Source organism: Alexandromys fortis, unplaced genomic scaffold (genome assembly GCF_014885135.2).
Source record: "Alexandromys fortis isolate MF-2015 unplaced genomic scaffold, M_Fortis_MF-2015_v1.1 scaffold_55, whole genome shotgun sequence".
Taxonomy (NCBI): domain Eukaryota; kingdom Metazoa; phylum Chordata; class Mammalia; order Rodentia; family Cricetidae; genus Alexandromys; species Alexandromys fortis.
The window spans coordinates 8,757,767-8,770,756 of record NW_026067936.1 but is presented as its reverse complement, the minus strand read 5'-3'; the positions used below and the strand labels follow the sequence as shown (position 1 = coordinate 8,770,756).

General features: G+C 46.0%; 2 protein-coding genes across 11 annotated transcripts in view; one reads left to right on the top strand and one right to left on the bottom strand.

Moving 5' to 3' along the window:
- Rbpms (RNA binding protein, mRNA processing factor) overlaps nucleotides 1-3,070 on the top strand; it is a 138,534-nt gene extending 135,464 nt beyond the window's left edge. For 5 of the 6 annotated variants that reach the window (XR_007592578.1, XR_007592579.1, XR_007592576.1 and 2 more), the window contains one exon: nucleotides 1,456-1,570. Coding sequence is in view for 1 of the 6 variants with exons in the window: in XM_050146707.1 (XP_050002664.1) it covers nucleotides 1,456-1,606 (151 nt within the window). In the remaining 5 variants the exon portion in view is untranslated. Of the gene's footprint in view, nucleotides 1-1,455 lie in introns of all 6 variants that reach the window. The other variant, XM_050146707.1, reaches the window with a different exon arrangement.
- A 4,538-nt stretch (nucleotides 3,071-7,608) lies between these two features.
- The window catches only part of Gtf2e2 (general transcription factor IIE subunit 2), a 42,849-nt gene continuing 37,467 nt past the window's right edge, over nucleotides 7,609-12,990 (bottom strand). For 3 of the 5 annotated variants that reach the window (XM_050146845.1, XM_050146844.1, XM_050146846.1), the window contains exons 7-8: nucleotides 9,697-9,812; nucleotides 7,609-8,303 (exon numbers count right to left, since the gene is read on the bottom strand). In XM_050146845.1, coding sequence (XP_050002802.1) covers nucleotides 8,184-8,303; nucleotides 9,697-9,812 — 236 coding nt within the window. In that variant the 3' untranslated portion in view covers nucleotides 7,609-8,183. Of the gene's footprint in view, nucleotides 8,304-9,696; nucleotides 9,813-12,990 lie in introns of those variants that run through there. The other 2 variants (XR_007592617.1, XR_007592618.1) reach the window with 1 other exon arrangement.

Below are 12,990 nucleotides of genomic sequence, written 5' to 3'. Positions count from 1 at the left end.
CCCCCCGTGACATCTGCTCTGTGGGGAGCAAGGCAGGCAGGAGCCTCCTGAGGCGAGTGTGCTTCAGCTGAAGCTCCTTTGGCACATCAGCAATGTGAGGAAGTGAGCCAGGCCATGAGGCCTCACCTAAAACGTAACTCCATCTGTCCTCTTCTGCCCCCGGTTCCCACTCCTCCCACCCCATGCATACCTAGCCTGTGGGAACTCTGGGCCCTACCTACTCCCAGGTAGACATCAGAAATCAGGGTTTAACAGAAAAGATAGGCACTTTTTGCAAGTGTTTCTGGTGACTGGTTTGAAACGGGGTCTGGCAGTGTAGCCCTGACTAGCCAGGAACTCGCATGTAGACCCCATGCTTCTGGGATTAAAAGCATGCACCACCATGCCCGCCTAGAGATGGACACATTCAGATTCTCCCGGCTTGAGCATCACAGGGTCCCCAGTGGTACTAAGTGTGAGAAGAGGCAGAAAGTGAGAGGTCCTGGAGGAGCTTTAGCTGTTTATCCCTGCCAGACATTTGACTCAGAATGCTGCTGCCAGAGGACAGAGAAGTGGTCAAAGGCTACAGCGTTCCTACAGCTTCTTACAGGAAGCAGCTGCCGACGTGCTCGGATTGCTGCAACCGCGAGACAGAAGAGCGTAGTTTCACAGCTGTGCGCCTACAGGTCTGTTCCTGCTCTGGAAAGCATAGCTCTTTCTCACTGGTGCCTTTCCGAGCTCCACAGGTACACAGCCATCGTATTTGGATCTCAAAACTTATAGGCCATTATTACATAAGCCTTTCTCTGTACAGAATCCTAGTCTGCTTGTATGTATACCTTTTCTGTGTTTGACAACACGAGTCTAACCTGTCAGTGAGAAAATATGGGAGTTGGAGAATATAAAGTGAATGACAATAAAAATGGGCTTAGTGCGTGCATCTTGGACAGTACTGTGGAACTGTGGAGAGTACAGTCCAGAACCAGGTTGGAGTTACTCAGTGGCAGCGCCTACCTAGCATTTGTGAGATGGAAGGACTGGGAGCTTGAATATCCTGGGCTCAAAGAGCTGACTCTACCACAGCTCTATACACAAGCATGTGTTTCAAAGTTCAGGGATGAAGGGGCATTTATTTTGCACACTTCAGTGCATGTGGAGAGAGCTGAGGGAACACTTGCAAGGAACCTGTTCTTGACCACGGGAGTCCCCAGTATTGACTCAGATCATGAGACCTGACAATGTGCTTACCCCACTGAACCATCTGGCCGGGTCCTTTGCTTTGTTTTCTCCAGACAGAGTTCTCTGTAGCCCAGGCTGGCCTGGAACCCCAGCTGATCCTCCTGCCTCAGGCTCCAGTGCCCAGTTTGAAGTCTTTACCCACGAGTCTGCTGACACTACCTGTCTCACAGAAGCTCAGCAGGATCGATGTACACGACTGGCAAGGTTGCTTTCCAACACGTTTTCTTTCTGTTTCAGGTTTGAAAACGCCTTGCCCAGTTTTGATCCCTTCAAGACTTTGCCACAGCCTCTATCACACATCTGTTTTCCTCAAAGAAAAAAAATATATAATAAAATGTGTTTTACTCTTTTACACTGTATAATTTTAAGAAATACGTGTTATTTGTGAATGCATGGTCTGACGTTTCTATACAGTTTGGAGACATACTCAGGTGGAACACAGACAACAGTAAAGCCAAGACGGCTAGTATTTTCTAGCAGGCATTTATGAATGGAGGGAGGAGTTCTTACACTAGGTTAGATCACTTTTGCACTTGATTTTTGAATGCTTTTTAATGACATTTATCTTGTTTTTCTAAAATAAGCTGCATGTTTGTAAAATAAGTGTGAGGCATGTCTCTGAATAGCACTGACGTTTCCACGACTGTGTTGTGAATGTGTGGACGCCATCTGCCTGGCCCGAGTCAGGGACATTGGTGACATGGTGTAGAAGTGAGCTCTGCAAGACAATCAAAGCCCCAGGAGCGTCTCCCACCACAGTGGTCACAGCTGGGCAGTAATTCCTACTTAGGTAATGTCTCCCGAGCACAGTGTACCATCTGAAACCCATGGCAGCTATGGCTGCAATAATACAAACTGTGCCAAGTGAGGTATTGCCATTTTATACTTGTATTATATTGTTACCATTTATGATAGCACCCTCAGAGCGTGGGACCTAATATACTCACCTTCCATAAACTGTTCTCTTTCCCAGTGGAAAGATAAAGTCCACCCCACTAAGTGGAGGGACCTTGGTTTGGACCTGTGAGGCCAACAAGGCCTCAGGAGAAGCAGGCCCCCCACTCAGATACTTTGGCAACAATGGGCATCACATCCCAAGTGATTCTGTAAAGTATGGCCTACCTGAGCTGGTGGTTCTAACGTCTGGCAGCCGTCCATCGTGTTCTCCAGAATACTGTTTGCTCATCCTGAGACTACCTACTGCCTTGCACTGGGTGGGACATGTGACCACGGCCATTTGCAATGAATGCAGTTATCCTTGCGCTTCAAGACTTCTTCAGAGCCCAAAGTTAGCCTTGTGTTGTATTCCAACACATTTCCAGAGGTAGTGACGGGGCAGCTTCTCCTGCTCCTTAGACAAGAGCCATGTGTAATACTGTGACCTCAGAGAATTTCCAGCTGCTGGTATAGCTAACATAACCACAGTCTTTGTATCTTTGTTACTGATCTACTTGTGTGGAAAACGTCATGTTTTAATGGTTATCATTGGTGGGGGTTCATTATTTTTCATTAGAAATAAGAATGTCAAGTTTTTACAGGTTATTAAAAAGAGAAAAAGGAAAAAGAAACACTAAGGCCTGGAGTAAGGGCTTTTCACTAGAAACTAGAGGAAGGGGGCGGGCGGCTATGTGACTTCACACAGCCACACTGGTGTTGAGGAACTATTCAACCCCCCAACTCCCCCCCCCCCCCCCCCCCCCCCCCCCCCCCCCCCCCGTGCCGTGCCACTTGGCTCTGAGACTACTTGCTGTAAGGAGAGCCGCTTCACCACTGACTATGCTTTTATAAACTGTGTAAAGGTACTTTTCTATTGTTGTTTTTAATAAAATAATAAAGTTTATTCCAGCTATTACATGATCGTCTGGGAACTTATTCACAACATACATCAACCAATCGCGCCCGACAATGCAGAGATTTCCATTTCCAGGCAGAGGCAGAACTAGGCATGATTCAGAGTGGGAGTCAGGTAACTATAGCCCACCCGCCTGTGTACCTTTAACTCTGCTCAGTTGGCACCATCCACCCTCAGTTACTAAGATTCTGCCAGGCATAGTCACATGTGCTTTAAATCTGAAGAGGCACACTCAGATCTCAGGTTCAAGCCAGCCTGGTCTGCACAGTGAGTTCCAGGCCAGCCAAGGCTACACAGTGAGACCCTGGGGGGGGGGGGGCGGGAGTAGAGAGAAAGGAAAGGAAATGAATGCCTGACGGCTGGATCTTATGGAGGATCTTCTCAACTGAGGCTCCCTCTTCTCAGATAACTCTAGTTTGTATGTCAAGTGACATAAGACTAGCCAGCACAGACACTGTGCCCTGGGTAACCCATTCAAGAGAGGACACGTCAGGGGGGGGTCAGGAAAGGCAAACTGAGACAGGGAGTGTGTGAGAGGACTCTGTTAGGATTCTGAGAATTGAGAAGAGGCTCACATGGTGATATATGTCTCCAACTCTGGCATTCAGGAGGAAAACCAGAGGCTCATTAGGTTCTAAGTGAAACTGGGCTACACAGCAAGACCCCATCTCAAAAAGAACNGGGGGGGGGGGGGGGGGGGGGGGGGGGGGGAAGGGTGTCACATGCTGTTGGAGGATAAGTGGCTCATAAGTTGGAGAGCTTACTGCTCTTGCAGAGGGCTGGAGTTAGGTGCCCAGCCCCTACATCTAGTGATTCAGAGCAGTAACTGGAGGTCCATCCATGGGCTACAACATCATCTTCAGGCAGCCACACACACAATGCATAAGCAAAACAATAAAAAATATGGCTACTGATTCAACCAAGATATCAGTATTCTATACACTCCCACTATTTGCCCCCCCCCCAGGTCTTACATTAAAGTTGCTGTGCAGCCAAGGGTGACCCCAAACTTCTGATCCCCAGCCTGTCTCACCTCCTAACTGTTCTTACCACATAATAGTCTAAAGCACTGTTATTTTCAGTTCATGGCTTATTTTTCCAGAGACCATCCAAACCAGGCATAGTAACTGCTTTCTGATCATCTGGCCTTCCTGGAGACTAGTGAAGCTTCCACAGCCACCCTCCGGCTCTTACAGTATGCCTGAGGTTGCTCTATAGAGCACACTGACCGTGTGGCTTTATCTTCAGCCTCCCGTGAGGTTCCAACTCTAAGGCACCAGAGACTACCACTCAGCTGGCACCGAGTCCTACCTCAAGCTAGCCCCGCCCTAAACAGCCATTTCTGTAAGTATTTTCCACAAGAGGCCTTCAGATGCACTGAGTAGCTGTGTGTAAGGATAAGTCCCCGCAAGGTGTGTCCCAAGCCAGTGCAAGCCCTAGAGAAACTCCCACCGACCAAGCAGTCTACCTCTAGAATATCATCTGTCACTATATTGAGCGGAAATAGATGCAGGGTCTTTGGGAACCAGTAACTTGGGATTAGGAAATGGGCACACTGGTTTGTTCGTTCACTAATTAAACAGGCTTCAAAACAATGATAGCAGCAAAATGGACTCTTCCCAGGAACACAAGACTATAAAACTAGCATCGAAAAATTACATGCCCCAACTAAATTTCAACTTAAAATGAGTATTGCAAATCCTAAATTTCCAAACTAGAACACCTCTAGTTCATCACTTCTGTGCTCCAGAGTCACTGTTCCGAGTGTTTGCATATCGAACCCTTTCTTCATGAGACTGCAACTGGTGCTGCCCCACTCCACCAGGAGGCAAGACGAGGTGGTGCAGATCCCAGCACCCGAAACGCTGAGGCTGCAAGCATTACCTGAGCTACGCATAGCCAACACACTGAATTCTTTATCTCAATTACTGAGACAGCTGTCCACTGAAACTAGTGCTCTCCCCTGGTTTAAGAACGATGCTCTCTTCCTCTAGCTTCTCTATGACAAAACCATTTACAGCATTGTTGGAAGGCTAGAGAATGTCAGTGACTGGTGACATGTTCTCTAAAATACTGGTCCTTTTTGTTTTTTCGAGACCGGTTTCTCTGTAGCTTTGGAGCCTGACCTGGAACTAGCTCTTGTAGACCAGGCTGGCCTCGAATTCAAAGAGATTCACCTGCCTCCTGAAATAAAAGGCGTGTGCCACCAGCGCCAGGCCAGTTATCACTTTTGACATCCTTATTACTTTTGTTTTGTTTCTAGGGACTGAACCCAGAACTGTGCATGCAGTGTTCTAGCAAGGTGAAAAGCAACTGGCCTTTCGCCAGTCTGGAAAGCATGAGGTCATAGGAATGTACTAAGCAGCTACCAAACCAGTGGAGTTAGGCCACACTGCAACCCATACTTCCTGGGGACCCTTTGTCAGTCTGCTCAAGAGAGACTTCTCCCATGTGAGCGTTAACCATGCCAGTCACGCTCAGTTCCCAAGGTCAGATATGGCTAAGGCGGTACAGTCATCGTCCAGGCACATATATTTACTTCTTTATGAAGGAAACCGTGCGTTAGCAGTGCCACATGTCAGGACCTGTTCCAATTTGTCTTTCCGCAGCATGCTGTCCCCAAATTCACAAGACAGGCCAGAGCCAGTACTCCACATAGTTTGAGAGGGTTTCCAAGTCTCCACTGGTCCTCTCCTTTCGTGAACACCTACTGACCTCTCAGGACAGACCCACTGGGAAACAACCGTCCTACATGCGGTTCCAAAGACAGCAATGTCCCTAGCCAAACCTGAGAAAACCCCAACCCTTCCCAAAACCAATCATTTCAAAGTAAAGCAATAGCTAGAAAGAAAAGGGGACACCAAGTTTCATCTTCTATGTCTCAGATAACTGCCATTACAAGAATAAAGTCCATAAATCCAAATGTACTTGTCCCTGGAGCGCCTACATTCAGAACATGCTTCCACTCTTGATTTCAAACAAAGCTCACAAGACAAATCCTGGCTGCACACTTGCAGGCTCCCCAGGACTGGAACTGAAGTTCCTCTACTGCCTTTCCCTGAGTACTCAAATCAACCAGTATCGAGCGTTTCTGCATCCCCTGGGTCCGCCCATCACCCGACCACATTTACAGGCTGTGACAGCAGCAGCTAGAGGTTTGCTTTTTAATCTAAGCTCAACTCCATTTCTCTTAACTAGCCCCTAAAAGCTTGTGACTGTGATGAATTATAGATCAGATGCACTGAGGACTGTCTCAGCCTTTTAACTCTCCCAACCATGCCCATTCCCACTTGTTTCTAAATGGCAGCAGATCCAGCAGCAACTGGCAGAGGTGAGATCAAGACTTCACTTGGAACTGCTGGAGGAGTGTTTGCAGTCACCCAGAAGAACTGCTGGAGGACTCTTCAGTCACCCAGAACTGCTGCCAGGGCCTGTTCTTTTTTATTATAGTCACGGAACACAACCAGGCTCTCAAGTTTCCCACAGGGCTGTGTGTCTGCTACCCATATCACCCCAAGATGCCATCCCAGGACCTCAGCAGAGAGAATACTCACACAGGCTACAGGTCAAAGGGAACAATACTTGCAAGACAATGCAAATGAATGAAGCAAAATTATAGCATTTATAAGTTTAGTAACTAGCAAGATACTTTATTTTTCTAGATTTCAATTTCTTCATTTCTGTGAAGAGAGGTAAGAAATTAAGATCAATTATCAGACCAGTACCTAAAGCACAAACGAAAGCAGGCTTAGCCAGAGGTGAGTAGGACGCAGGCCTGGCAGTAAACATGTATCTGAGCACCTACCTGTCCAGGAGGCCTGAAGTCTGCCTCCTTATAAAGTCAGATGAGGCCTATGAGACAGTCTTGCACTTGCAGACCTCGCCGTAACGTGGCTTTGAGAACATGGTTTGCAAACGGAGGCATCTGCTGGGAGATAAGTGAGTTCTAATTTACGGGGAAAACTACCTTGACACCATACGCATTATATACTCTTACTGGCAGAAACCTTCAAACACAAGACAAGATGGCACATCTTACATTCTAATTATGTGGGAGCCACAGTATGACATCTTCTTAGACCGTATTCTGGAGTTCGGAGGTAAGGACAGGAAATGGATATAGTACTTACTCATCAAAAGCCCAATGCTTTGGGCTACTGCTGCACCTTGTTTGAGAATATTAAACTTGGTTTTTATATTCCAACAATACCATTCCAATGGGAGAGAGAAAATCTGATAATCAACTCAAAGGAGCAGGGCAAGTCATAGCAAAGGGCGCAAGAAAATGCCTTCTTTACGGGTGAAAACCCTAAAACTGCACACAGGCTTGATAATAAGGGTTCTCACTGAACTGGACCAGTAACAGAGAACAGAGGGTCCCTCCACCAGAATGGCCAGGAAAGCCACCTGAGAGCTGGGCTATGGTGAAGCTCATGTTCAGGCTGGCAAGAAGAGTCTTCTCATCCTTGTTCAAGATAGTAGCAAATCATGAATTCAACTTACTACTTCTTTAGCCTTTTTAAAGAAAGCATTAACAATTATGTTTAGTGTAATTTTATTGCTTAGCTTATTCACCAGAGTCATACCCTGTGTTCCAAAGAGGATTCACACACTTGCCAGCAGTACTGACTCCACTCTTGAGACATCCCAAATGCCCACCCTAGCAATCAGTGACTGTGGCTGTTCCCTGCTATTTTCGCAAATTAAGAGAGACAAACTGAATTTCCTAACTTCTTAAAGATCCTCCTACAAACAAATTTTTATTATAAATATTTTCTCTTGGAATAAAGAATTATTGCATTCAGCACTACCTGCCAACTTGTTCTAAAGCAACAGAAAACATGGAGTCAAGATAAACAGCAAAGACACCCGCGTGCCATGCTAAGTGTCTTTCTAGAAAAATAAAACCAACCAACCCAGGAGTTAACAGGAACCGTTCCCACTAGCCTGCTGGGTGACAATAGCTGGGTTTGGTAATCTGCTCCTGTTGTGTAAACTGAACTGCTCCTCTAAGTCCCGAGGAGCAGATGAGAAGGCAGAAAGTCTTCAGATCCCAAGCATCACAAAAGATCTTGACTGTATCTGTAACCTTGTTTGAGGATAAAAACGTTCCCTATTTGCCAGGGGTAGTAATGTCCGAGTAATCCTTCAGCACTCCAGCCAAATGATCGTTGTGTGTCTTAAACCGTCGCTTCTTCTGTGAAGCAGGCTTTTTCCTTCTCTGAATAGAGGCCTGCAGAAAAGGGTAAGAGAGTAAACAACAGTGACTCCAGGAGACATGATGGTTAGGACTTACTGAACAAGTCCAGACACCAGCAGCAAAGACCCATCCCTCCCACACCCAAATCACAGCACTCCAGCGAGACTGATGCCCTCTGCAATGAACAGGCAGGGACTTAAAGTGTGACACAAGTATGGTGGCCATTAAGTCATTAAACTCAGAGGCAAGGGATGTCTGTGCTTTGTCTCCACTACCATGTCTAAAAAAGACTTGCCACTTAGCGGTTTAAAAAAATGAGCTTTAGAAAATATGGCAAAATATTGAAAAATGACAAAACTAGAAAAAGCGTAGGCACATGAAGCTTTGCTATTCTGTATACCTGAAACACCACGTTTAGAAAATTCAAAATTAACAATAATCAAGTATTTGGGTTTTTGTGTGTGTGCGTGTGCGTGCGTGCGTGCGTGCGTGCGTGCGTGCGTGTGTGTGTGTGTGTGTGTGTGTATCCCCTCCTCGCTACCCTGAGACAAGGTTTCTCTGTGTAGCCCTGGCTGTCATGGAACTCACTCTGTAGACCAGGCTGGCGTCAAATTCACATAGATTTGCCTGCTTCTGTCTCCCAAGTGATGGGATTATAGACATGTGCCACCACTGTCCAGCAACAATAAATCTTTTTATTCACTGACCCTTAGAGAGTCACTATTTTAAAAAAAAAAAAGGAAAAAAAGCTACAAAGCATGCTTGGGAAGGGGAGCGAGCAGAGCCCTAAGTCTAGAATGCTGGCTGTTCTTCGACTAAAATTAGTAGTTAACAGGTACAGGGGGATTTACCAGCCTTCGTTTTAATATCCACTATGAGTAGAATTTAAGCACTGTAAAGACTATACATGGTTGCTAAAAAAGGACAATTCAGTATCATCAGGATATGACAGATCCATCTGGGCACCAACATGAAAGGGCAGAGGAGGGACAACAAGGTCTAAGAAAGACCAACCAGATGAAGATGAAGCTCCCCTTTGAAATCAGGGACAGGACTGGGAGGAGGCAGAGACAGGCAGATCTCTGAGCTGGAGGCCAGCCAAACACACAGGGTTTCTCTGTGTAACCCTCCAGAGGTCAGCCAGAGATACACAGAGAAACCCTGTAGGGGGAGGAGGAAGTGTATAGAGGATCAGAGACGAGAAAATGTGGCTGGAGCTCAAGTTGCTCTGCTGGGACGGCTGCAGGATGATGAGAAAGCTCTCCCAGGCTGGGGCATCCCTACGGGTGGGTTCACTGGCTGGATCTGGCCAAGTCAATACATTAGGCCCAGAGAAAACCTGGCAGAGGGAACCAGCGCCTCATTTGTCAGAGAGCAGGATGAGGAGCAGAGAAGGGACTGAACTGCATGTCTAAAGATGACATACCACTTTCTTTGGTCCAGATTCCTGCATGGAAGAAATACCCTGTCGTTTCAGATACTCTTCAATTTTTTCCTCATCCATTGAATCCACAGTGACACTCCTCCACAGTTTCTGGAACTCTGTAACATCAAGACAGTAGTTATTGTAGTCACTATCCATTTGACCATGGACATTTTATAGACCACTGCATCTTGGCAGGCAAAGTTGAGAGAGAGAGAGACAGAGAAGGCAAGACTACTCCAGTGCTGGGCACAGCAACAGAAGGGTCTGACCTGAAGGCAACAGACAGTCACCAGTGAGCCCAATCCAACAGTAAGAGAAGCAGTAACTCTAGTCCTAAACTCAGTTCCTCCTTTTGGGGCAAATTCTTCAAATACTGGCTCAAGGCCCTGAGCTTAATGTATTCCACCTCTGTACTGATATGAAGGAAGCATTTGGGGAGATGGGGCCCCCAAGCTTTATAACATCTTGTTTAAAAAAGTTTTCTTTTCTATTTTTTTTTTAAATCTGCTGAGGCATTGGTAAGTGACAAAAAGGGAAAGAAAAAAAAAAACAAAAACAAATCTAGGGTAGATTAAGAAATAGCCCTTATGAAACAAAGGAGAAAGGCAGGTGACTAGCCTCAGTATCTTGTTCTTGTATTGAACATGTACAAAACAAAAATTCTTTGCATCTTTAATTCCCCTCCTAAAGACAGCTTTAATACAAGCTTGTTAACAGCCGTGTCAGCATTCCCTTCACATGCAAAACCTGAGCCGGTCAAGTCTTCCAGTGCGTACTCTGGGATCTAAGAAAGACTCCTCTCTGAATGCCAAGGTGGTTCACTAGGCTTCCTGCTCACCACGACACAGAGGCTGCTGTGCAGACCTGACTGCCATCCAATCCCTACACCAACATGCCTCTTCCGAGTCTTTCCACTAGCCTTCCCATAGGTTGTCACACGCTCCATCTGCAGGCTATATGACAGATCAGTAGGGAAGGCTATTCTTTCAGAAAAAAACATGATTTCATTCCCAGTACCCACATGGCAGCTCACAACCATCTATAATTCAAATTCTATGGAGTCTGATGCCCTCTTCTGGCCTCCATGGCCCTGCCCAAATGGGATGCATAGACATACATGTAGGCAAAACACCCATACAAAAACAAAACTGAAAAAATTCAATGTACAAGTAGAAAAGGCAGGCTCATCTCTTACCATATGCAACAGTCATTCAACATGGATCAGACACACACACACACACACACACATGCACACAGTTTATGGAGCTCTGCTGTAGTTATTTGTTCCTTTGTAATGACTCTCCCTCAGGTCTTTTCACCGTGCACACTGACAGCCTAGCGGAGCCTCTCTTCAGCTGTCGCCACACTTCTCATCTTAGGCTTTTCTAGACAGCGTTATCAGTTACTAAGGTTATCAGCTATTTTAAGTTATGTATCTTCTAGTTCAAATATGTGATCTTAAGAATTTGGTAGTCCACGCCTTCAATCCCAGCACTCCGGAGGCGGAGACCAGAGACTTCTTCATTTAAGGCCAGCCTGCTACAAATACTGAGCTCCAGGACAGCCAGAACTACACAGAGAAACTGTCTAGAAAGGAGGAGGCGGGAGGAAGAAAAGGATTCTGTCCTAGTTCTCAACAGTGTATTGATTTCTTTTGTCTTGTTATGGTTTTGTTGGTTTTTTTTTTAAGCAGGACATCCTCTGAGACAGTTGGAATCAGAGGCGAACAGGCTGTATGCCTGGAAATGGGAACGCCTTTCCTCCTGCCAAGCATGCAGAGATTGAGTCAATCTAGTCAGGATGTGAGCTTGGTCGGCAAACTTCTGCTACCTTAACGAACCCACTAGCTTCCAATTCCTTAAGCCATTCCGTGGGTTCCAGACAGTCTGGTTTTCCAGCAGTATCTGTCAGTGGCTGCTGATCTCCAATCCTATAGCCTCCTTGCATATTCCTGGAACTCACAGAACTCAGTCACACTACCCCACTGTGTGTGTGTGTGGGGGGGGGGGGGTAAGCCTCTGTTTTGGGCAAACACTGAGTTCCAGAATGTCCTCCTCTGCTACTTCCTTTCCTCTAAGGTTAGGAACACACCATAATTCTTTAAGGCTTTTGTCTGACAGAAAGAAAGGAGGAGGCTCTAGATGTGGTGGTACACTCCCATAATCCCAGCCCGAGGACAGAGGAGGATGAGACAGGAGGGTTCCCAGATCAAGACCAGCTATGGGTATACAGAGCTGAGATACAGTCTTAAAAATGATTAAGTAATAAAATAATCCAGACAGGGCTCTGGGCTTCCTAGCTTTCCTTAGCGGCTACTGTTCCTCTCCTCCAAGGCTATCCAATGAAGGAAGACATTTTCCCAGTATCTCCACACTGGCTCAACCTTCAGCCCTCAAACTCTGATGGAGTCTATGGAAAAGAGCTTGTCAGCGGGTAACTTGTACCCCTAAATCCACAACTCTTAAAAAAGTCTATGACTTCATACTAATCTGAGCCAGGCCTTCGGCAATACATTTACAATTTCAACTGCATTCATTGATTGGTGCTCATTTTGTCTGTCTTAGGTAAGCAAGTATTCATGCACACAGGAAAAAACTTACCCTGTGCTGGTTAGTTTTATGTCAACTTCACAGAAGCTAGAGTCCTCTAGAAAAAACAGAACCTCAACTGAGAAAATGCCTCCCTAGCTGCCCACAGTAGACTTTACACTTCCCCAAATCACTACTTGAGAAAATTCCCTACACCTGGGCAGTTAGGGAGGCTATAAGAAAGCAGGCTGAACAAGCCAGGAGGAGCAAGTAAGTGTGAGCAGCACCCCTCCATGGCCTCTGCATCAGCCCCTGCCTCCAACTTCCTGCCCTGTTTTATTTCCTGTCCTAACTGCCTTCAATGATAAACAGTGATACAGAAGTATAAACAAGCTAAATAAACCCTTTCTTCCCCAACTTGCTTCGGTCCTGGTGTTTCACTACAGCAACAGCTAAATAATCCTAAAACACACACTATAACTTTCATTCATTAAAACAAACAAAAAAAACCCAACTATTCCCTTTTTCTTATTTTATTTCGTTTTTGAGACATCATTCCTCTCTGTAGTCCTGGGTCTCCTGGAACTTGCTCTGCAGACCAGGCTGGCCTCTAACTCAGAGACCTGCTTCCAAGGTATGCACCACCACCATCTGACCCTGTTCCCTTTTACTAAAAACAAGATACTAAACTATTTTCAGAGAAAGTTCATGACTTCTTTGTGCTCATTTACCTACTTTTTTGGCAGTACTAGTGACCAATCCCAGG